Raw genomic sequence first — 24,772 nt, forward strand, 5'->3', positions numbered from 1 at the left:
CCACACCCACAGTACTCGCAACGCAAGTTATTGATTAGGAGAAAAAACAAAAAAACAATGGTGTTCACAAACACAAGCAAATAAAGGAAAACTTATTCGCTGTGTCTGAAAAGCGCGCCCATTTTGCAAACGAAGACTTTGCAATGATTGCAGTGACCTTTGTGCACCCGGTAACTACAACAGATTCGTTCCGGTGAAATCTCAAGGCCAGCCAAGACGTACGATCCTCCCCACCGCGAGATAAGGGCGTGCGAAGGGTGCGCGAGCGAGCGACCACCCCCCTCCTCTTTGCAGGGCAAAGTAAGCATGGTGCATGAGAGCGCGTGCCGCAGCGTTGTGACGATGCGGCAACGCGCGCCCATTGCACCATTTTGCTGGTAATGCTGAAAACATGATAGTTCCTCCCGAGATGCCTGTCAACAGCGGTAAGTGGTAGATATAAATAGCTTGCCGTTTGAACAATGAAGGAGGTGCTCCTGTGTGGCTTAGTGGTTCACGTCTGCGCACTCAAGTTTCAGAGGTCCTACATTCAATTCCGTGCACTGTGGTCTTTTTCTGGATTATTTTTCTTTCTTGTGTTTTCATATATATAGATACATATACAGTGAGTGACGTCAACGCAGTGGCAAAATCCAGCGGAGAGTGTCCATGTAATTGCTATGCTTGATAAATATGCTTGATACTAGTGGGCATTGTATATTATGATGAAGACTGAGAGAGCTGTCAAAACACCAAATTAACATTCGAATCTGTGAACTTGTTGCATGATCAGGCATGGATATTAATCCGAAATGAAACATGTGCAGCACAAAACATGCATTGGCAAAATGGACATAAAATTCGTTCTTTGTGTGCATCATTATGCTTTCAAAGGAGCTGTAAAAAATCCAAGGAGTAGCATTGAACTTACGATACGACGTGTTTACCATCTGATGAAAACCTCGGCAAAAGTGAAACTCGTATGAAACTGAACACTGCATATTGCAGTGGTGCCAGGGACTCAACAAATCAGACGTAAGTTTAGTCTCCTCACACTGACCTCCTAATAAATTTAAAGCCACACGACGAACTTGGCATCCAAGCAGTCGAAATTCGAACGCTAAATACAAATGCACGCAAAAGCGTGGTAGTGGTTTGCCGACAGCTTCAAAAAGACACGACTGCCGCAGCAAATGCGCATTTTACCAGTAACATAAATATAGAATAGAATGGGAAGGCGGCTGCTCACCATTGACATGCACATAGCACTCGCTCAAAGATATCGTGTTCGACTTGCTCGGTCCCGCAAAGATTATCAATGAATCGCTCACGATTCTCGTGAAATTCACACCGTGAAAACCTTTTTCCAAACTTTTTAAACCTTCAGAGCAAGTCACAGGCTGAGGTGACGCTACAAGTGCAGGGCGACAAAGCCCCTTGATCCAAACTACGGTGCAAGAATACTTTAGGTGAGTGAACAACGCGAAACAAGCTCTTGCGGTGTGCCGATAGATGGCTCGTCAGACTGAGGACTGTGGCGGGCTGCTGGCAAATTCTTCGAAGCACATGAGCGACAGTTTCCAAATCTGAGAAAACCGCGTAATGATGCGATATAAATCACACGACGCGCATAGAGCGGTGCCGCGAAAGAGAGGGTGATAAGGGAGGAGGTTGACGATGCGGCAAGAGTGTTGTGACGACGATAAATGAGCACCGCTACTTTCCTACATCACAGAGTTTTCCTACACCGAGACGGGGGGAGAAGAAGCTGGGGCATAGAGCCCCTTTTCTCAGGGGTAAAGTTTCTAGTACCATCTACCAAGCTCCAAGCGAAGCAGAACATTATCGGACAGCGTATTGTTCCGGCATTTGCTCACCTAAAGTAATCTTGCACCATGATCCAAACAACAGTGCGTGGAGAGCAGGTGAACATGCTGAGAGAGTGTGCAGGTATAAGGTAGAGTAACTGTATATAGAGTAACTGAGGGACCATATACTACTCTAACAGAACACGGAAGCGGTGTATCGAGCGACTGGCGTTGGCTAGAAAGGCGGAGAAACGCGCGTGGCGCAGCACCCCCTGGCTGAGGTTGGGAGGTCTCTCGCCGAGCCTTCGAATGTGCTTTGCGTAGTGTTTCTGAAACATGGTGGCCCACTTCGAACGCCTGCTTCGTAGTGATTTAGGCGTAGTTGTTGAAATATTCACTTCGTTCGCAGCAAACGACTCAGCTTCGATGACCGAGTATTACGGATAAGTTATCATAGTTATTGGGATAGCTTCTCTTTTCAAACGTCTTTAGACCTAACTAGAAGACCAGTGTAAGCAAATCAGCAATGCAAATGTTTTGGTGTTTGGTGCATGGTTTTTATTCATTTACTTTTATTGTTACTGTAGCGGTTCTTGAAAGAGAAAAGTGAAGAGAAAAGTGCGGAGCTGTTATTGTCTTTCAACACAAAGGCACCTTTGCTGTGCATGGTGACACAAACATTCTTTTTTGTTTCTTTTCACTGGTCTTTTACCCTCTGATAGGTGGCGCCACCGTCCCAGCTGGGGGCACGTAAACGCCATCCCGTTAACCAGAAGGCTCTGTGTGTAACGAACGTTTGCGGCACAGTAACGCTATTTCGTTAACCCGCGCTATCGCGGCAATGGTAAACTAAAGTAGATGTATGTTGAAAGAAATAAAGGAGGAGTTGAAATGACAAACAGCACGATTACTGCTTCGCTTCATGGAACCGCCACATTTCCTTACATCAGTTTTATGAAGGGTTACGCAAGATCGTATCAAAAAGACGTAGCTGCGAGCCTAACTTCGTTAAACATTAACCCTGTCCCGTCGATGATTATGGCGGTGCTTCATGTGACAGCTCTAAATTATTGGGCCTGGGCGGCATTTCTAAGTGAGACTGTTATGCGCCGTCACCAACGTCACGGAGAGAGCACCATGTGATTTTGCTTTGGCGTCCAACATGGCTAGGGTAACATGGCGTGCCACGTCGCGATGACAGCGCCACATGAAGAAACTAAAGACTACTTGGGTAGAGTGACCTAGCTTGGGTGCAGTTCCGGCAGAATAATGTGTTTAGTAGCAGGATGGCTGGCACAGCAGAATAGGATTGGCACAGCCTTGCGCACCTCAATTAGGGTGCCTTCATGTGCGCCCTTCCGTAAAAACGCTTTCGTTTTTTAGAGTGGTGTCAGCCTTTGACCCATCACTTGCTGTTGCCTGCTAAAACACAATATTGCCAGTCCCAGTTTCCATGGCAACAAGCGCCATGTTGGTTCTCAGGGTTCTCGCAGCTAGTCGTTCCTGCTCCACATGCTGCATGTTGGTGCAGGTGTGCAAGCTGCGGTATGCCTTGCGTTTGACTAAACCGCACCTAGCTTCCGCTACGACACCATATTCGCGCTAAGTGCACCTACAAAAACTTTGAAGTGAAAATGCCAGGGTGCTGTGTGCCGCAATGAAAAATATGTAGACTGTTTCGCTTCCCGACTTGCTCTAGCCCACGGAAACGCTGGATTACACAAGTAAAGCCAGATTGCTTGGAGCCGACTACTTCTCCCCGTGTTTGTGAGGTGAGTACCTATTGTATTGCGAGTGGATTGAGTATATCGCCGCATATTTTGTGAAACGATTGACTTAGTCATACGAGAAAAAGCAGTTCGCACACAGTAAATCCAAAACTTGCACAGCAAAAAAAAGGAGGGGGGGGGGGGGGGGGCTTTGTTCAGCTATGCTGGGCTATGCGAGCGAAAGCTGGTTAACTTGGATAGGCTTGTTTATCTTCATAGTCGAAGCGCAGTTCACCTATCAAATGATATGGCTGGTGGAATGTGTACTGCGTACATTCACTACCTGCGTTTCATCAGTTTTCAAAGCCGTCGCCACATTCGTTGCCAGAAACGCCAGGCCCATGAACCACCAACAGACGCTTGCGTTTGCATCTTCCTTTGCTAGCAGCTGTTCACGTTCCTGCAATTTCACCTCTGTCGCTGAGGAAGTGCATTTGGAAAGGTAGACAGACGAGCTGGCGAATGCGTTCCTTGTAGACTCTTGCAGTCTTGCACAGCTCTAACATGACAACTAAATTTTCTGCGGCTTGCCATGGGGTATTCGTTCTTCGCTTCAAGGACACATGGAAATACACACCAAAACTTGCTCAACAATACCATAATGGCTTTCCCTTTGATAATATAGAATGTGACTGATTTACTGCTCCAGTCCGTCCATCTGTCTGTCCTGAACGCACCACGTAGTATGTGCACTAAGTACTAAGTAAGCCGGTTGTGGGCCTATAACTCAAATATGCTCTATGGGAGATTGGTATTGCGCCGCGATTTGTGTCGCTTTTTTTGTTTCAAAACAAGTCACAATGATGATTCGATATCGCGAACTCAGTTTCTATTTAGTGCTTGTGGAGAAGAAGTGTACAGACTGCGTATATGTGTTCGGTGTGATGTATGGCCTTATTGCTTTATTGTAGGGACACTGCGAGGACACAAGCTTCCAGCAAAGGAGGCAGGACAGTTTGAAAACGTTAAGGCCAGATGCTGTTCGGATGCTATTTGCAATAAAATCTGACCTGAAAAAACTTGGTTTGTCTCTTGTTGCTCCCCTTTGCTCTTCTTCTAGTGTAATTTCAGACTGGGGGGTGGAGGGTTGGTGTAATATGATTGAGTGTCCTACTATTTTCTGGTAATGCTAACTGCTTGTAAGGTTTTTAAATAGTCCATTGTACGGATTTGTTCACAGGAAGTAAACTTGCTGCAGGAAATTATATTACGGACAAAAGCAACATTTAGGGTATGAGAAACAGCTTAGTGGAATTATGTAGTTGAACGAGAACATAGCGAGCTATGCGGTTGTTTGATCCACCTTCCCCATCATTATGGGTCATCATCATAATCAGCCTGATTACGTCCACTGCAGGGCGAAAACCTCTCTCATGATCTGCCAGTCAACTCGGTCCTGTGCTTGTTGCTGCCATTTTGTACCCGCAAACTTCCTAATCTCATCTACCCACCTAATTTTTTGTCTCCCCCTAACCTGTTTTCCTTCTCTGAGAATCCAGTTAGTTACCCTTAGCGACCAGCGGTTATTCTGCCTACGCGCTACATGCCCAGCTTATGTCAATTTCTTTTTCTTGATTTCAACTATGATATCCTTGACCCCTGTGTGTTCCCTGATCCACTCTTCTCTCTTCTTGTCTCTTAAAGTTACACCTACCATTTTCCTTTCCATCACTCGCTGCGTCGTCCTCAATTTAAGCTATACCCTTTTAGTAAGCCTCCAGGTTTCTGCTCCATATGTAAGTATTGGCAAGATGCAGCTGTTATATACCTTCGTTTTGAGGGATAGTGGCAATCTGCTAGTCATGATTTGAGAGTGCTTGCCGAATGTATTCCACCCCATTCTTATTCTAGTTACTTCAGTGTCGTGGTTCGGCTCTGCAATTACCTGTCCTAAGTAAACGTAGTCTTTTACAACTTCAAGTGCACTATTATCTTGAAGCACTGTTTTCTTTCAAGGTTGTTGTACATTACTTTCGTTTTCTGCAGATCGATTTTAAGACCTACCTTTCTGCTCTCCTTCTCTAATTCAGTAATCATGAGTTGCAGTCCCCCGAGTTACTCAGCAATGCAATGTCATCTACGCAGCGCAGGTTACTAAGGTACTCTCCATTAACTCTTATCCCTAACCCTTTCCATTCTAGGCCTCTGAAAACCTCCTGTTAGCACACGACAAGCATTCTGGAGATTGTATCCCCTTGTGTCTACACCCTTCTTGATTGGTATTCTGTTGCTTTCTTTATGGAGCATTATGATGGCAGTTGATCCTCTGTAGATTTCTTCCAGGATGTTTATATATGCTTTGTCGACGCTTTCATTCAGCAGTGTTTGCATGACTGCTGATACTTCTACTGAACCAAATGCCTTCTCGTAATCTATGAAAGCTATGTATAGTGGTTGGCTGTATTCTGAGCATTTCTCTATGACCTGATTTATAGTATGAATGTGGTCTATTGTTGAGTAGCCTGTTCGAAATCCTGTCATTATGGGTACCGTCAGCACGGTCTCGAGCCTTGCACAAGGCCTATGAGGTGTCTACAGTGATAAGGTGAACTTGCTTCAAAAATGCTGCGCATGCATTGAATTCTGTTCAGTGACATCGAGGTTCTCCCTTGCCCAAATAAAGCCTCTCTAAATATCCTCACTAGGCCAATGCAGTGGGTGTACCAGCTGCAAGAAACAAACTGTTTAAATGGTATTTTATGCAAATTGGAGTCAAAATGTTTTTTCTGTTCTACAAAATGGCAGCTAACTTCAGAGAACGACCTTCCAGCTTTCAGAACTTGCTAAATAATAAAACCCACCCCATTTTTGTTGAAATTACGCTACCTGCAATGTAAACAAGCCACCACTGAGAACCAACATAGTGGCCCGTCAAGTATGGCGACCGTTATACTGTTGTAAGTAACCATGATCGAACTTTTCACCACTCTAAAAAACGGAGGCGGCGCGCACGTGAAGGCCCCTTACCTCAACCCCTGCTTTTACATGGTCCTGTGTTCTATATGGGGAAAGTCAGTCTTAGAGGTGGGTTACGTCAGCTATGAATGAGGGCCAACTCAGCTTTCGAATTTGACCGATTCCGGGTGCGAGACCAAAGTTATAGAGGTGGGCAAAGAAAAATATGGGATTAGTTGTGAATGTCGGTCAATTCAAATCCAACGCGACGCCATCATTTGGTGATGTGAGCGTTTTGCCTTTCAGCTTCATGACGAACTCGACCTCTCCTCCAGAAAAGGAAGCAAAGTTTGCAGTGCATGAGCAATGCGATTCCGCATTGAAAGGCACCGACATGAACCCAGTGTCTGTGGAGCCCAGTGGACGGTGTGGCTTATTCACCTGCATCGTAGCTAAAGTTTTAACTCCCACCACCAGCAAAGCTGTGAATATCCCAAGACCACTGGCGTAGCCAGAGGGTATGCCAGTGGTCTTAAAATATTGAAAATTACCCAGGGTGCCCCCTGGGTAACTTTCAATATTGCATGTGTATATAAACACACACAACTACATCCAAAAGTTTATGGAGCGTGGGCTCCACTGCTAATGGCGCAGTGCTGCTCTGTTAGTGCACGGCACTTCTAACCTGGCAGGCAGCTGTGTAGGTCGCAGAGAACTACCACAGGCTAGAACATCTATTTGGGAGGCCATGCTTTCGAGGAAAGCGGGCTCATAACTTTCTCAGCCACTTCGTGCTCCGCAAACTTTTTTGGGGGGCGGGGGTACACATACAAACGCATAAACATGCAAAAGTATGGTTGAACCCCCTCTAAAGAAAAATAAATGTTCCTGGCAACACCTCCGCCTCAAGACGATTTGGTTTGGCTGGCGCGCAGTGCCCCATAGTGTTTACATGAGCGATCGTGCAAAGTGAATATGTTGTTGCCTTTACCAAATATCGTACTATGTTGTAACGCAGCGTTCCTAGGTGCCCTGGTGATGGCAGTGCTGCAGACACGCCAGTTGCTGCACGTCTACCTCTGGCTGAGTGCGCAGGGTGCCGTGCTGTGGTCGTACATGTGCAACCGTGAGCTGGTGCGCTACGCCGAGGAGCTTTCACATGACGGCAGCCTGCTGCTTGAGCTGCTGCGGCTCGAGCCTGGGGCGCTGCTACGCACAGGCGCCAACTACGTGCTGCAGCTGCTGCTGGCTTTGCTGCTATCGGCCGGACGGGGTCCCCAGGCCACAGCAGCCCTCGCCCTGGCGCTTCTGGCGCCCACCGTCGCCAGCGTGTGCCTAGTGCCAGTGCCTGGGACTAGCCCAGTGGCATCAGCTCTCGGCGCGCAGCTGCTGCTCATGACGCCTGCGCTTCGCCACTCGGGCCCGGCATTGGCCGCCGGCCGCCGGGCTGTAACCCGCACGCGTGCCTTGCTCGGCCAGCTGGGCGGCCAAGCCCTGCTCGAGGCCCACTGGGCGCGCTTACGGGCGCCCACTGTGCTACGTCTGTTCTGGCTGCTGCGGATGGCAGTTCACGCAGCGCTGCTGCAGCCGCAGCTGCCTGCTGTGCAGGCACTGGCAGAGCTTATAGCACAAGGCTGCGATACGAGCGTGGCCCTCCTTGGCATGGCCAGCCTGGTGGCCGCGCTGTCGCGGCAGGTGGCTGGCGCGGCACGCCGCCTTCTTCTGCTCGAGGGCAGCCCTGAACGCAGCCTGGCTACCGTGGCAGGCCTCCTGTTCCTAGTGCTCGCTCTACAGACGGGCCTGACGAGCCTCGACCCGCCACACCGGCTCGCCCGGCTGGCGCGAAACCTCTGCCTTTTGGCCACCGCTGTGCTCCACTTTGTGCAGGGAATGCTGGGCCCGTTGCTGGTGTCTTTGGGAGCGTCTCGCAGCGGATCGCACCAGCGGCACGCACGCGCGCTGGGCCTCAGCCTGGCATTGGCTGCATGCCCATGCATGCTACTCACCTACCTGTGGACACACCAGCCAGTGAGCACGTGGCTGCTCGCCGTCAGTGCCTTCAGCGCTGAGCTCGTCGTCAAAGTGGTCATCTCACTGCTCATTTATCTACTCTTCCTAGTGGATGCGCGCCGAGAGACCATGTGGGAGCCGTTGGATGACTATGTTTACTATCTGCGAGCAACAGGCAGTGTCCTCGAGTTCCTGTTTGGAGTCTTCCTCCTCTTCAACGGTGCCTGGATATTTGCATTCGAATCACGTGGCACCATAAGAGCTTTCATGATGTGCTTTCATGCTTACTTCAATATATATCAGCAAGCAAAGGCTGGCTGGAAAGCTTGTGCACGGCGGAGAGCTGCTCTTTATAAACTGCATTCCCTTCAAGAGGCTACAAGCCAGCAGTTGCGTGAACTAGACGATGTGTGTACTATATGTTTTCAAGAACTGCAGACTGCCAGAGTGACTCGATGTCGGCATTTTTTTCACAGTGCATGTCTTCGGAAATGGCTCTATGTGCGAGACATGTGTCCGCTTTGTCACAGCACACTCTACCATCAGTAAGAACTGAAAAAACTGTATTTTTCAAAATGTATTTATTGCATCAGAACGCCTAAACGACAAACTTTATTCAAACTGTATCACATCACATCTTTTAAATGACATAACTCAACTCAAAGCATTGGGCTTGTGCTCCAGTGCAACGCTAGTCAGATCCCTTCTCTTGACGGCCTTTACAGTGCGTCAGCTTGCCTTCACAAACGCTCAAACAACAAACTAAATTCAAATCTTTTGAATGACATAACTTAAACCGCTGAAATGGCATGAATAACTAAATTTGAATTGTATCACATGAAATCTTTTAAAGACGTAACTCAAACAGCTCAAATGGCATGAATAACTAAATTTGAAATGTATCACATGAAATATTTTAAATGACATAACTCAAACCGCTCAAAATGGCATGAATAATTCGGAGCATCGGGCTTGTGCTCCAGTGCGTTATATCCATTGCACCGCTAGTCAGATGCCTTCTTTGGACGGCTTTTGCTGTGCGATGGCTTGCCTTCACATTCAGCAGGTGGTCTTGGACGTAGCCCAATATATCCACTGCAATTTTCCGATCCACAGGCACATGCGATTCTTTCATTGCCACGACACTCCAAGTTGTAGTTGAAGGTGAGCTCAGTGCCTGCAAGGAAGGGATTGACAATCAAGAAAATATATGCACCACGATAGCCACAACCTAACTGCACACGATATGGACATATATTGGCACACATGCAAACACCATGGCAGGCTAAACCTCAAAAGCCTTGACCTTACAAAAAACTCTGATGCCCACCTGATCCTGATCAAGTCGGGAGAACCAACTCACTCAGCCCAACCTATGAGTCTTAATGAGTCCTGCTGGGCAAAATTTTCTAGGGCTTGTTCCAAGTGAGTTTTACAGAGCATGATATTCCCGCGTTTGACTGTGTAGGACTAATATTTTGGCGAATTTTGAGCACAAGTGAGCCCTGTTGGGAAGGATTTCGATGAATCTGAGTACCAGTCAGCCTCAGTAGACTATGATTTCGATCTAAGTGAGCCCTACACAACATACACACACATTTATATCTGCAGTCAAGTAGACACACGTACAGAGTAGTTTTATTGATGTTTCGGCTGCGGGTCCAACCTTCATCAGAATTCATCGGTATAATTCTGATGAAGGCTGAACACGCGGTTGAAATGTCAATAAAATTGCTTCGTGCGTGCATCTACTTTACTGCGGATAATTTTACCCGGACCCAGTCTCAGTTGCTTAGTGTGTGTGTGTGTGTGTGTGTGTGTGTGTGTGTGTGTGTGTGTGTGTGTGTGTGTGTGTGTGTGTGTGTGTGTGTATACACACACACATACATGCACACACACACATACATGCACACACGCATGGGGAATGGATGAGGAAATTACTGAATTGATTGATGTGGGGTTTAACGTCCCAAAACCACCATATGATTATGAGAGACGCCGTAGTGGAGGGCTTCAGAAATTTCGACCACCTGGGGTTCTTTAACGTGCACCCAAATCTGAGTACACGGGCCTACAACATCTCCGCCTCCATCGGAAATGCAGCCGCCACAGCCGGGATTGGATCCCACGACCTGCGGGTCAGCAGCCGAGTACCTTAGCCACTAGACCACCGCGGCGGGGCTGGGAGGGGAAATTACTGAAGACGCTCAAAAACCACTCATAGAACGTAGAAAGCCCACCTATCAGTCATTGGCTGATTTGAACATGGCCCGCTTGGTCGTTACAGAGGTTGCCACAGGAGGCCGCGAATCGTCCACGCATGCGATCACATTGAAGTAGCCGCGCATGGGGGGGGGGGGGGGGGAGAAGTGTTTAAGGTCGCGAGACGCGGCAGATGTATTTTGTTTGCCCCCCTGCCATCCTTCCCTGCTTTCGTCGGGACGAGAGAATAGAAATTCAATGGCAGCATGCGACAAATCTGAAATTCAACTCGAACTGGACCGATTCTTAAAATTTTTGCACCATTGAGTTCGTGAGGCAATAAGCTCTTCCAGTGAATTAATTACATGGTTACATGAAAAAGTGTTTCAAGGCCCCTTTAAACAAAAGTTTGCAAACTATTTTTTAAGTTCCCACACTTTCACGGATAAAATTACATGACTGAAGAAGAATCAAAGCAAAGACCGATTTAACGCAATTTCCTTAAGATTAGCCAATAAACAAATAAGGGGGACATCTTTCAGCTCATACTGACAGCAGCTGATGCTAAAATATTTCCATCCCCTTTATCCTGTACTACCCGTTTTTTTGGCCTTAGCCATGTTTATACATTAGTGACCTGTTCATTAGTTTCGTTTCTCCACCTAAAACTTCTGTCTCTTCAATTCCATGACCAGAGTAGTAAAACCGCTTCGACCAGCTTCTACATGCACATTTTGTTCACATTTTATAATCAATCCCAAATGCACACTTCAATTACACAGGCAAGACTCAACATTGTTTGCATGATAGTTTAAATTTCCCACAGCAATAAAATATAATTTTCTTATGTATTGGTAAGCTGATAAAAAAGAACGCCACCCATGCTTCATCGAACCCCACTGTACCCTGTTTTTTATGAAAGGAAACTGCCACGTGAACAGTAATGAGTGTACGATCACAACTCGATTAAGCACAACCCAAAAAGAAAAAGAGTGAGAGGAAGAAAATAACATTGAGCGTTATGGACTCATACTAGTGAAAATAGTGCCTAAATGATTTTTAGAGCAAAAACTAGATGCCATGGCTCCCAAGGTCTACGACTTGTCTATGCCAGCCATGTCGTCACAATACCATGACCTTAAGATGCATTATTTGCTCTGGATAGGCGTTGCAACAGCACTCGCTCAGAGCCTCATCGCAGTGGTACAACAAGACTCATCTTTTCTGACAAGATGGTGTCAAGAGCAACATATGCTGTCGAAAGTGAACAAGAACCTGTTTGTTTGCTAGCAGGTGCACACTTTGAGTGGCATGAAAAAGCACTTCGAGAGGTAGAGAGATGAGCTAATGATTTGAGCATAGTGATGAAACTAGGGCCTTATTCTGATTATCAAACGTGTCTTTACTCCACAAGCATTCGCTGTAGCCTCGTGTACAACTGCAGCGCCATAACCAAATTTCTACATCTGCGTTGTTTCAACATCAAATTTACAATAAAGCCTAACATAAATTAAGAACTGCGTACAGAGGCGTGCACTTCCACCATGAACACCCCACCGTGCGGCCAGCGCTCCTTGGAGCTCCTCTCGTGCACAGTTGAGAAACTAGCGCGCAAGCGCAATGACAGCTGTAGGTGGGGCCTCACCAAGTAATCTGCTAAAATGCGTGAGTTCCACCAAGCACGATTGCCTTGCAGTGAAGCTAACTTACCTCTCGCTATGCTCACGCAAATTAAGAATAAGGCACAATTTTCGATACACGCAGCAACAACGCCTCGTGCTATCCTGGTTTTGCTCCTCATGCCAGGCATACCAAATCCATGCAAGAAACGGGCATAATGTCACGAGGTGATAGGAGCCACTTTGCTGCCATGTGGCTCTGCATAAAAGATTATCCGTAATAGAGCTCAATATGTCTTTTAGACGTTATGTTTAGAAATCGTTTGCTTTATTCGGGACCAGGATTAAGTGATGAAGACACACGTGCCATAATTTTCTGGCTGACTAGCCAAAGTAAGTGTTCCAACCACAGGATGAGAAATTCGGGAAATGGAAATGGTCTGGGTACCAACACTCTCACTGATGACATCACCAATCATTATATATTAGAACTGAGACTTTACCTGCCCTGCGAAAGCAGTTGACTAAGGCGCAGGAATGCGTCTGGAGTAAATAGCAGATGTGATCTTTTTCCAACGTGTATGTGCGGAGCAAACTATACCTGAAGGAGATTAAGCCGCAATGTAATACCCCTGTCACACGGCCACCACTAAACTCCGTTGAACACCGTCAACGTAAATCTCCCCTAGGTGGTTCGACCGAGAAGGAGTTGTGGCAGTGTCACACGGCAATGAAAAGTTTGTAACAGTTGGCGCGAGGGGGCTCAGCTGGCGCTGTTTGATTTTCGGAAAAGTATTCTAATTTCATCTCTATTGATTTTTTTGTGAATCCTCGTTCTAGGGTTTTTACAAAAAAACCCTAGAACGCTAAGAAAGGTAAGAAAAGTAAGAAAGGTAAGAGGCTAACAAACCATAAAAATATTTTCAAAGAAAAACGAATTGGCTAAATGTAGCGATGCTGCTAGTGACGCTGGCCACATTGTGCTTTTAGTTGTTTTGTTGCCTGTGTTCATGTTTGTGTACGAAAGTTCTTGTGCTTCCTTGCCTCGTGAGCGCACATTTTGTGTTCTTCCGCCATGAGTGACACAGCGACGACCACAACCACACGCATGGACGAAATATTTTTCAATGGCGCCGGCCGGCCTGACTCGCGAGGCACGGAGTGTAGAGCATCGGTGTTGAGAGTAAGTGAACTCTGGCGGGCGTAAATATATGTAAACAAACACGCGTTGTGAATGAGTACTGCAACGAAAGAACGTTTAAGATTGCCAAAATGTATTATTCTTTCACTGCAGCCACTTAGTGCTCGAAATTTTTCTCTGACCTCTAGACTGCTGGGGACGAGAGTACCTCGTTTCGCTGCGAAGGGAGATCGTTGAACGTCCTTTGCGAAACGCTCCGTTTACCTTCGTTTGGGTAAGGGTGGCCGTGTGACACGGACCGCATCTTCGTTGTCGTAAGGACGAGGGAGTTAAACGGTCTTTGCGGGTGCCCGTGTGACAGGGGTGGTGCCAGGCAGTGACAGCATATGACCATATACCGGGGGAGTCATGGTGCCAACGGCGGTGAATGTTATGTGCGAACCCTCTCACGAGCTCTGGGAGGCCATGTGGACGAGCTTCAACCGAGTCGTCCAGACAAGGGTGGCGGAGTGGGCCACACAGGTCGCAGTCAACCTTGGTCTGATGGTCATCTAACACTGAATAGTTCGCAGGGGTGCCTTCTGATGAAATAATGTTTTTCCATCCATCCAATTTAGACAGCACCAATAATTAGTGCATTGAAGCAGAGCCATCAACAAGCGAAGTCCTCCTGAACAATGCTACTGCTGATGATGAAAGCATTCAATGTGAATATAACCATGAATGCATTGGTAATGATAATCAACGAGGATAAAGATGCCGACGAACACGCTGAAGTAGAACTGTGGGCAAGCAAATGGGCCTTGAACGGTGACAATTAGAGGCTGGACTATAGGCAAATGCCTATTCTGTTCCTTGCTTTCCTATCGTGCCACTTTGATATATTAACAACAATTAAAGGTAAAGAAGGGCTTTTACAGTGTTTTTATAGTGCCTACAAATGCCTATTTTTGATGTTTCTGCCTAAATTTTTGTAAGTCCCGATAAATGCCTATTTTCAAAATCTATGCTTATATGAATACTATTTAAACTCAAATTTTTCTTTTGAGTACAACTGGAGATCCGTATTCATGTTAGCGGGCAAAATTGGGCTTTCGGAACTCTATGGGATGCATCCTATACTCCACCTCGGAAGTTCCTTGCAGCGCTGTCAAGGCTAGAAGGCCCTTATTGCCAATAGGAAGGCCGATTAGCCTCTACACATGTATTCATCGCATTGCATCGCCACTCAGCATCTTCCCTGCACCTAGAGCATGATGCAGAACGAATGCAAAACCGTGAAGTGTCATCACTGCTAAGTATAGAGTGTGGGTAAAAACAAAAAGACGAAATGTCCACACGTTTCTTTTGTTTTGTTTGTCATTTACTTAACTGGCACTTCACAGGTCAAATGAGAAATTTATGACACTCGAACTTGTTGGATGCCCATGACAAGCTTTGTACCACAAAAATTTTTTAATTGGTTCATTACGAGCGAAGCCATGAAAGCATATTGCGAGGAAGTAAGCATGAAACCTTTGCTGCTCGCCCTGGTAGACTTTGCAAGCCCAATTCCTTCCCTGACCTCTTCGGTATCGGAGCAACTCAAAGCCGCAAGATCACACGACGCAGACGCATGAACACGTCATGCGCACACAAGCGTTGTTGAGTCATTTCGGCGTTCTATGTATTAAACTGCCTGTTTCTGTGTGATGTATCCCTCTATGCACGCACGTTTGCAGAGGCAGGCACAAATTATATATCGTTACCATGATACACAGAGCCACACTGCTGGAATTGATCTAAGGGATGATGCACCAAAAACAAACCAAGTGTTGTCAGGGCTGGCATCAGCGAAATGCGATAACACCAACGCAAACGAAATGGAGGCAGCCTAGTCTTGCATCTAGCTCGATACGAAGTAAATAAATAAAGCGCACAGATTTCGTTTGCATGTTTTAATATTTCTGTATACCTTCCTACCTTTATCCAAGCACAAGTTACACATGTTGCCTTGAATGATTATTACAATCACATACTACTTTGACATACGTATGTAGGACCAGGGTGGTGTTATATATGGAGAAACATTCTCCCAAGGAAGGAGGCTACCACCCCCTGGGCACAAGGCAGGCAAATGGTCATTTTGCGCTATGTATGCATGGCGCAAAACCCCCTGGCTAAGCCCCTGCACAGGACCATTCCTTCTACGTCACCTCCACTATATTGAGGCACATGGCTGCTAGATGAAGGGCAAGCGGTGTTCAGTTTCACATCTCATCTCTTTCCAGGGCGCATAGCGTTACAAATATTGGCAGACGAGATTATGAGCGCCCAGCGGATGCACTTCTCTTGCCAGCTCGAAATGCTAAAACCTGGTGAGAGGCCGTTTAAGGTGTTCACACACAGAGGAAAAATTGATCTTGTGTGATTAGACTTAATACAAGGCTAAAAGACCCTTCTGGACTATATTCTCCTCCTGTGATGCCCTTCTCAGTCATGCCGAAAAGAAAGGGGCCCAAAAGCGTGTTTATTCGATGGTGGTCAGTTAACTCGCCATGCTGGACAATAAAAGGAGAGACCGTGTTCTGCAAACGTCGCGGGAAAAATTGCATGGAATGCTAAACCATTGGAGTCTTTGTATTATTATAAACTAAAACATTTCTTTTTGCTTTCCTGGTGTAGGTCCAGCATGTAATTCTTTGAAAATTTGAATTTTTGTAAAAATTTACTGTGTCTATGTCTGCGACATTGGGGGCCTAAAACTGTGTTTTGCCTGCCTGTTTCTGGCACCAAAAACCTGATTTTTGCCGATAAATCCGGCCTTTAGTGATAATGACGGTGGCAAGAGCGGTGAACACGAAGATTAATGTGTTGACAGTGGCGATAATGAATGATGATGATGTGATGAAAATGCCAAATCAGAGGTATTAACAAGCAGCCATGTAATGTTTCATCATGATTACGATAATGAATACTTGCATTGAAACAGAGCCATCAGCAAGCAAGGTTCCTATGTATAAAGAAGAAAGATGACGAAGCTAGTGTAAGTGGAGTTCACAGCGTCCTCAAATGTGGACACTTGCTTCCTTATAAAAATAAAGCTACATATCTTAAGTGTTTGGTTTACTCCCACTTCCATGTGTATAGCACAAAAAAAAATTTACTTGTGCAACTAAATTGACTGTGGGATACAAATGGCACAATGGAAAGAGCTTTGTTGGGTCATTTAACTGTGTTGTAGTAATTATGAGATAAATTATGAGAAAATTAAAGTGGACTAAAAACAACTTGCTGCCAGCAGAGACCCAACTAGCAGCGATCAGAGAAAAACACAGTTAAAAGATTACAATGTTCTCTATACCTTCCTTGGCTTAAATGCCCATTCATTTTCATTAAGATTGTATTTAACATATAAAAAAATGAGCCTTTAAAATTCCACTTCTTCACTCTCATTCGTTCATTCCCAGTGAGGGTCTTACTCTGGCACACTCCATGCCTTCAGGCAGTAAGAAAGGGATTATTGATCATATGTGAGCTCGATAACAGGATCGCATGTTGTGAGACACCAGCTGGCAAAAAAGTGTTCCACACTCCCCATTATTGCTAAATGTGGTGGACTAATACTCCCAGGTGTACATACACAAAAATGCCCAATAAAGTGGCTGGGAAGACAACAGCCCCTGTAGCTCGATTAGTACAGCATCAAAAGCTTTCTCGAAAGGTTGCAGATTCAATCCCTACTGGTGGCAAGTTGTCTTTTTGTCCACTTCAATTTCTTGAAATTTATATCATAACCTATCGAAGTTCATAAGTCGAATGATTTCATGGCTGCTTTTTATGCATTATGTTCATTTCGTGTTACAATATGTTCGCTTGTATATGTTTTCTTTCCTTTTGTTTCGTTTTCTCTCTCTTGTTGCAATGCCCCTCCTGCTTGGGCCACAGTATTGGCCTGCAATATTTCTAAATAATATATACTAAATATATTTTTTCCTAATAAACAAACTAGCTCTAGTCTAGAATGACAGATAAACAACATGATGTATAGAAATGCTAAGCTTTGACGAAAGAAGCAATGTATGCGTTTACTTGCGGACATTACTTCTTTGATCACAGCTCAGCATTTCTAGGCATCATGTTGTTTATCTGTCATTCTACACCAGAAAACTGGCTTGTTGATTAGGGGAAAAATATAGGACAAGGACCCTCATGTGAGCTAGGCCGCATGCGGCCCTATACACGCCATTTGGGACCTATAGGGGGCACAGTGAAAGTCGCGTGCAGCGCGCCACGTTGAAAATCCTATAGCAGACAGCAGCTCCTCATTGCTTTGACAGATATGGTGGCAAAAGCGCCTTTGGCCAGCGCATTGGTTGTTCGAACAGGATTTCAAGATATCGTCGGAAGACATTTTTCTGCAATGCCAATATGAATAAATGGAAAAGTATGCATGAAAGCGGCCACGTTTTTTACGTTAGTGAGTGCTCATCAGTACTGACGGCAAATGGCATACATCAAGTCTGTGCAATACAAGATGCATGTTTTATAACTGTAGCGATAAGCTGTCATTTATTCACACTTAGAGTATTATTGGTGCATGCCCACTACGCACACACTTGCAAAATGCTCAGAGCATTAAGAAATATCAATGGCTCCACAGCCATGCGCCGTGGAAATCATGGTGAGTGGCCAGCCACGTGCTCATTTCTTGTGGCTTCGTGCCACGGCAATTTTCAGCCACAGAGTCTCGCAAATTGTTTTGCTTGATATTGCCGCAGCATCATTCTTGGTTATCATTATCATCGTCTTTACCACACCGCTCGCGCAGCTATGCTAAGAGCTTGAGGTGCAGGCAAGAAAGAGAATGCGTTACTATTTTGGCCAGAGAGGATGCCGCAGCCCTGTTTCGTCTTTCGCTTCACCTTGTAAAGGAACGATCACTTCGACCACAATCACTTCGTTCATTGCGACGTCTCTCATTCACTACAACCTTTTGTGTTGTTTATGTTGTTTTCTGAAACGCACATACGTCGCTATAGCATTGGCAAAGCTTCGTTTTTCACCCCGTAGTTCTGCTACTCTTTGCCGTGCATCATTTCTTCCTAACATACAGATTTTTTACCAATCAAATAAATAAGACTTCTGGATGAACCACTTCGAATGATGAGATTAAATTTATCACTAGTGGGGGTTCTTTTCTTTGGGGCTACAGAACTGGATTAAAGCCAATGGAGTGTTTATGATGACAAATGCAATTTACTGCGAGAGATGAAACGAATTGAATGCTAAGGTTTTAAATCAAGCTTATTTGTGAACAACATTAGTGTTCTTTTTTACTTTTACTTTCGTTACTTTTGTTACCACACCTATTGAAATCGATCACCGGTAATTGACGCCTTTCGGTCATCGATTTTGGCATGTTAAATTTTTTACTCATGCACCCAGCACTTTTTAGTAGTCCAGCCACACAACTTTCAGAATCTTTTTGATTTTGCCGATGTAGGCAACATAGCAATTTTTTACAAACTTTTGCGCGAACCAATGTTCGTGTGTAGTTGGGAAAATGCACTAGGTTGGCCACCTTGACAGAAGTACGTGCCCCTCATTATTACCTGCGCATGCCCCTCATTATTATAACGAAGTTTTGTAATGAAAAGAAACTTTACAAGCCAAATATTGAATTGATGTGTTAGCTTCGCAATTTGATCAAGTTGAGCAGTAATACTTGCCTGAAATTCATGCCAGCTAATCAATAAAGAGCTGTTGCTAGGAGTCGAGAAAAATTAATTCTACAAAAAAATATTTGCCAAGGTCCACCGCATGTAATAAAGTGTGAAGGTGGCGTCCACAGCCAGTTTCCAGACGCTTTGGTTTTGCTTGTATTGTTATATCAGACATAGGGTCACATCTAATGTCACTAGTTGCCTCTATGACGCCGTCATCACGCGCACATGGGTGCGCATCAGCGCTGCAAAATACATGTGCTGCTTCAAATTGTCTTGCGGCCCCACCTGAATTGTGTGAGGACGAGCTTAGATTTCGTGGATGACAGCACCTCAGCTTCAAGTTTTATCGCGACAATGTTTTGCATCAGCCTGAGACATCCGCCACCGTTCATGGGTTTGTTTTGTTTATATCCTCAAGTTATCTCCTCCACTGAAAGTGCATATAGCTTCTGACCTTTGTGCAGAATCTTATACCCCTGCCACACCGGCGGAGAAAATGGAATTTACCTCCTAATGCCTTGAGATTGAAGGTCATTCGTGCCGTGGCACAGGGATGAACGAAATGGCATTCGCCCAAATGCCATTTGTCACCTAATGCCATCGCAAGAACTCATTCGACTGAGAAATGCGTACTCTCGACGGCACAGCTGATGAAGAAATTGTATAAAACGACATTTGATTAGACTGGAAGAAAACTTTTTGCGTATTTTATTTACACTAATCACTTAGACAACTGCTTAAAAACTTCTTTTCACCTGGTAGGCGCTGTAAAATAGATGCGCCAGGCGCCATTTTTTTTTATGCTGCAGATCTGACTAGCTTTGGCTTAAGTTGCTACATGGTCGGTAGCAACGTCATGAAACAAAGTAACGAACAAAATCTAACGGCAGCATAATATGCTTATTTATACTTTTAATTATTATCGGATGTGTATGAAGCTTGTAAACGCTTGTTTATTTTTTTATTGCTACTCACCCCATGCTCACGAGGAAGGTGCTGCGATCGACATCATCAAGTCAAATGTCATTCGCTTTGGACGTGTAGCAGCGCCACCGAAAAAAATGTCATTCCGGAACTGAACGCCTTCGCTAACGAATGTCATTTTCTATGCCCGAGTGGAATGGGTATTATAGTTACTCAGGTTACGTGCGTCATCTACACTTTGCTAGGGCGTGGTGTGGTGGCACTGGCTGCAGACCTTCTAACGGCAACAAGGCCCCCCGAGCACATCTTGGCCCTGACTAAAGAGCAGCGTGAAACGTTCCAGAACTTTATTACGATATACTCAAAGATGCACAGAAATTTGCTTGGATGCATATATTTGAACGCCAACCTATGCAGAGTGAGGTGGCTCATGGAAAAAAATGAAGCTAGATGAAAGAGCGAAGTTCATTGGACATTTCATTTATAGAGGGATTATTCACATCACGGGTATCCATTTATATTGGAATACCTGGAGACTTATCGCAAGGCAACAAAAATTTACTGAGAAAAATGTTTGAGTACACTTGTGTCTCATAAACATGCTATGTTTCACTGCATGGCATGAGCAACAAAGCAGCACTTCAGTTACAATTTTCTTGGTCTATGTGAAGAGAAACATTTTGTACAACATTCATTATTCTTATACTGTTCTTCAGCCATCTATCTACAAAATGTATATTCTGAATTTTCTTTGTTTCAAAAATTTTTACATATATAGTGTTTTTTATTACACAGTTTACCAGCTGGCGATAAAAAATTCTATATTTTTCACATTTTAACTCATTATAAATGATTTTTGTTGCTCTACATCATATATTTTTGGAAACGGCATTTCATTCTGCAAAGTTTGGTATACTGCAATACATGCTGGAGCATTTTTCACGCTCCTAAAAAGATCTTCCCGAGACAAATGAAAAACCAGCATTTTCGCACGGTCACGAAAGAGTTAAGCTAATTATTTGTTTTGAAAACAAAAAACTATTGCTAGGCATTTTGAGATTATTAACAAAAAATTCCTTTATATAACAAGGCACCGCAAATTTCATGGCCGATCCCACGTGGTGAGTTGCACCAGTTTAGTAAGGGTCAACCAACCTATCAAAGTCCTGGCTTGATTTAGCCACCCAGCAGCGTTCGCATAGCGCTGCTGGGTGGCTAATTGTGTTTATGATAATATGCTACAGAACTCGGTTCACTCCATAACTGATGGTCCGATCAATCCAGCAAAGCACTAATTTACCTCGCATTGCACACCCCAAAACTGCGAAGGGTAGACGCAAAGTTAATAATTATTAAGATCCATTAAAGCATTCCATTAGCCTTGAGCTAAATTAAAATGCCTTGCATTAATTTTTTTTTCTCACCAGCTTTATGGCAGCAGGACCATCACGAAAGATCATTGCATCTGTAGAGGTGGTGTCTGAGATCAGGCATGCAGCGGCAGAATGAGACATGGCAGAGGTAGCAGGAACCAAACACTTTTTACGTCTCGCAACCCTGATCCACTTATCTTGTTGCCCGATAAAGCAAGGTCAACTCAAGAAGCTGTAAAACATTGTGCCTGCAGGACACGATGTGTACCTTTTGGTGCAATTGACTAAGCAGCAGTTGATGATTCCGATAAGCTACGTGCTCTGGTGTTGGGAGAGCATGTGGTTCTGCTCGGGCTCTCAACAGCTGTCTGTGCTGACGGCCGCGGGGCAGTGCGCCAGTCGCCGTGCACAGAGTAGTGCATGAGTGTCCTTGTCCTATATTTTTTCCCTAATCAACAAGCTGGCTTTCTGGTCTAGAAGGACAGATAAACAATAAGATGCCCAGAAACGCTAAGCTGTGATGAAAGAAGTAATTGCCGCAAGTAAATGTGGACATTACTTCTTTCATTACAGCTTAGCATCAGCACCCCCAGCTCTCTTGTCTAGAATGACAGTTAAACAGCTAAGCTGTGATGAAAAATACTAAGCTGTGACAAAAGAAGTAGCATCCACAAGTAGATAAATGCGGACATTTACTTCTTTCATCACAGCTTAGCATTTCTAGGCATCATGCCAGCGCGCCTATAAATTTAGCAGTTGCTGTGCACTCCAGATGGAATAGAGCATTAAGACTTAATTAAATGCCACTCGCATTATTTTCTTGCCTGTTCTAATTGATAACACTTTGTTCAGGTAAGCTACACAGACATCACTGATACGAAGCACTTTTTATGTGAGGCACCCCATGCAATGACTATTTGTTGAAGCAAAACTGTGCAGTGAAAGATATATTTCGATATCACGTCCACACTTTCACTGTTCTGGCTCGCAGTGTCAACACGTTTCTTGAATCCCAATGCCGAATCTCCTTCAGAAATGCGATATAAGAAAGGGCTTATTTCAAATGGGAATCCTAGCCGACCCTTTGCTGCCCCCACCATGCATCATTTCGACCTTCAATGTAGCAGCCTCTGTTGTACTAAGTTTCTTGGCTGATGCTGACGAGTTGAGGTGCGTTTAAGAACCCCGTCTTAAAAAGACTAAAAATAAATTTATATGCTAGCTATTTTTTGTTTTTCAGTGCCGCGGGAAACATTCAAATCAGTGTCTAATCATGGAATGGTTACGAGAAAAATGCAGTAAAACATTCATCATAATTGTTCTATTTACAATGCTGTTCTATTCACAATGCAACACATACTGCAAACAGTGGTAGCTCTGGGTGAGAGCAATTAAACACCAGGAAACAAGTAAAGCACTACCTGCAAGAAAGTAATGTATTTATAAAGCTAACATTCGTGAAGTGTTGATGCTCTGTGATAGGCCGCAGCTTAATGCAGATTTTCGGTTCTACTAGTTGCCATGAAACCAGCACCACTTCTCTGTGTTAACTCCTTTTGCCACATAATAAGCATAGAATAATGTAGGGATTCCTAATAACATAAAGAGATTTTAATAACAAAGCAAAATTATTATCTGCCTAAACAACAGCAGGCTGCACATAGCAGTCTGAATTACTCCTTTGGACAGTGTCATGCAGTGTGACATGCCAGTTTCTGAAACTTTCAAATGCAACTAAAAAATACAAGCCCTATTTAAATACAGGGATGTGCATTATTGCGATACAAGAGTATCGCAATAGCATTTCAGAGATACTTTTCAAAAATGTATTTGTATCTCAGTAGTGAAATACTTTTACCATGTATCCCCCGTATCACGATACTATCCGGGACACGGGTAGCTCGTTACTTTTTTTTTTTTTGCGGTGCCCCTTTGAGAAACCGCAACTTATCACGGAAACCACAAACCACCCAAAGAATTTGGTGTGTGGTGCCGTGTGCCATCAACAATACTTCTTTCGCTAAAGCATTTCTGGAAGATGCCAACGTGGCTACACTGCAATTGGAAAAAGGTCTTTTTGCGTTTCCTTTCACATTGCTTGTTTTGTTCATTCTTCTTTGTGCTTTTTCTATGTTTCTAGGAAACACTAAACCTTCAACTGGAAGTAAATGCTCGTCTTCATTGTTTATGTGTTCTTGCTTCACGCTAGACCACTTAAGAAAAACCAGAAACCAACTAGCCTGAACCGCAAGTCTACTAAGTAGAAGGTCATTGAAGTAAGTACCGCCATTACAGCGGCAGCAAGGAATTCAGGAGCCTTACTTTCTTTTTCAGCCAGAGACACGTGCTGACTGCGGAGAATAAAACCATACTTTTTCTCAATTTGTTTGTTTATGGTTCCAGCGCTTCGCTTGAGCTACGCTACTTCTAGCATAGCTAATACTGTTGCCGCCAAGTATCACAATTTCGGGGTAGAATGCATGTGACTCTTTCTCTCATACAGCATAGTTTTTCATTGCGCCTGATATCTGTAAATATCTCGTTATTAACAATTATGTGCAGCATAAGCCTCCATTGTAATGCCTCAATGACACTCAGGGTACGGGGATCAAATAATGAATAAATCTTTATGCAAGTTTCAATGCACTGCGCATTTTAAATATTATGCTGCACATAACAAATGTCTGTACGGAGTATGACTATCCCCGACACAGAGAAAAGTATTTCAGTATCTGTATTGCTGTATTTGTGTTTCGGAATACTTTTTTCGTCTTTTGGCAAAAGTATCTCTGAAATATCTTGTAACGTCAATCACAAATGTATCTCAGTATCTGCATTCCGGAATACTTTTTTGGGTATCTCTGCCCAGCCCTATTTAAATATTAAAAAAATGCCATCACTATGAGTCAATTTTTCTACTTCCGCCAGCATCTAATCACACGTTCAGGCCAAAGTCAGATCCTTTGAGTACTAGTTGGCACATACCCAGCTGAGGAACAATGCAGTAATTGCATTGCAAACGTGACCGTTCACTTTCACAGTACATTAAAATATTGAAAAATGTTTGTATACCATGTGTACGTTTACAGGGATGAGTGGACTGAGACTAAACTAAATTGGGAGCAGTTTTTGGAGCAGCGAAATTTCCATTTTGTAGCAGAAGAATCTTGCTTGGGAGCAGTTAGCAGAATTTGATATGTCGTCCTGGGAGCTTGAAAAATACAAATTTTTAGCAACGTGGGGGCACCAGTGCATATTATAATTGGTTTATAATACACATAACACTGAAACAGATTTTGAAGGAAGTTTTTAAACAGATTATTGCTAGGTGTGAACTGCACTAC

The 24,772-nt window shown here is 44.4% G+C and overlaps 2 protein-coding genes across 3 annotated transcripts in view; one reads left to right on the forward strand and one right to left on the reverse strand.

Moving 5' to 3' along the window:
- Trc8 (TRC8 ring finger protein) overlaps positions 1–9,064 on the forward strand; it is a 45,430-nt gene extending 36,366 nt beyond the window's left edge. The window contains exons 1-2 of one of the 2 annotated variants that reach the window (XM_075877162.1): positions 3,481–3,559; positions 7,470–9,064. In XM_075877162.1, the coding sequence (XP_075733277.1) occupies positions 7,490–9,010 (1,521 nt within the window). In that variant the 5' untranslated portion in view covers positions 3,481–3,559; positions 7,470–7,489 and the 3' untranslated portion in view covers positions 9,011–9,064. Of the gene's footprint in view, positions 1–3,480; positions 3,560–7,469 lie in introns of those variants that run through there. The other variant, XM_037427073.2, reaches the window with a different exon arrangement.
- The window catches only part of LOC119175979 (histone-lysine N-methyltransferase NSD2), a 49,253-nt gene continuing 33,504 nt past the window's right edge, over positions 9,024–24,772 (reverse strand). Inside the window, exon 4 of the mRNA XM_037427072.2 lies at positions 9,024–9,638. Coding sequence (XP_037282969.1) covers positions 9,466–9,638 — 173 coding nt within the window. The 3' untranslated portion in view covers positions 9,024–9,465. The remainder of the gene's footprint in view (positions 9,639–24,772) is intronic.

This window comes from Rhipicephalus microplus, chromosome X (assembly GCF_043290135.1).
Source record: "Rhipicephalus microplus isolate Deutch F79 chromosome X, USDA_Rmic, whole genome shotgun sequence".
Taxonomy (NCBI): Eukaryota; Metazoa; Arthropoda; class Arachnida; order Ixodida; family Ixodidae; genus Rhipicephalus; species Rhipicephalus microplus.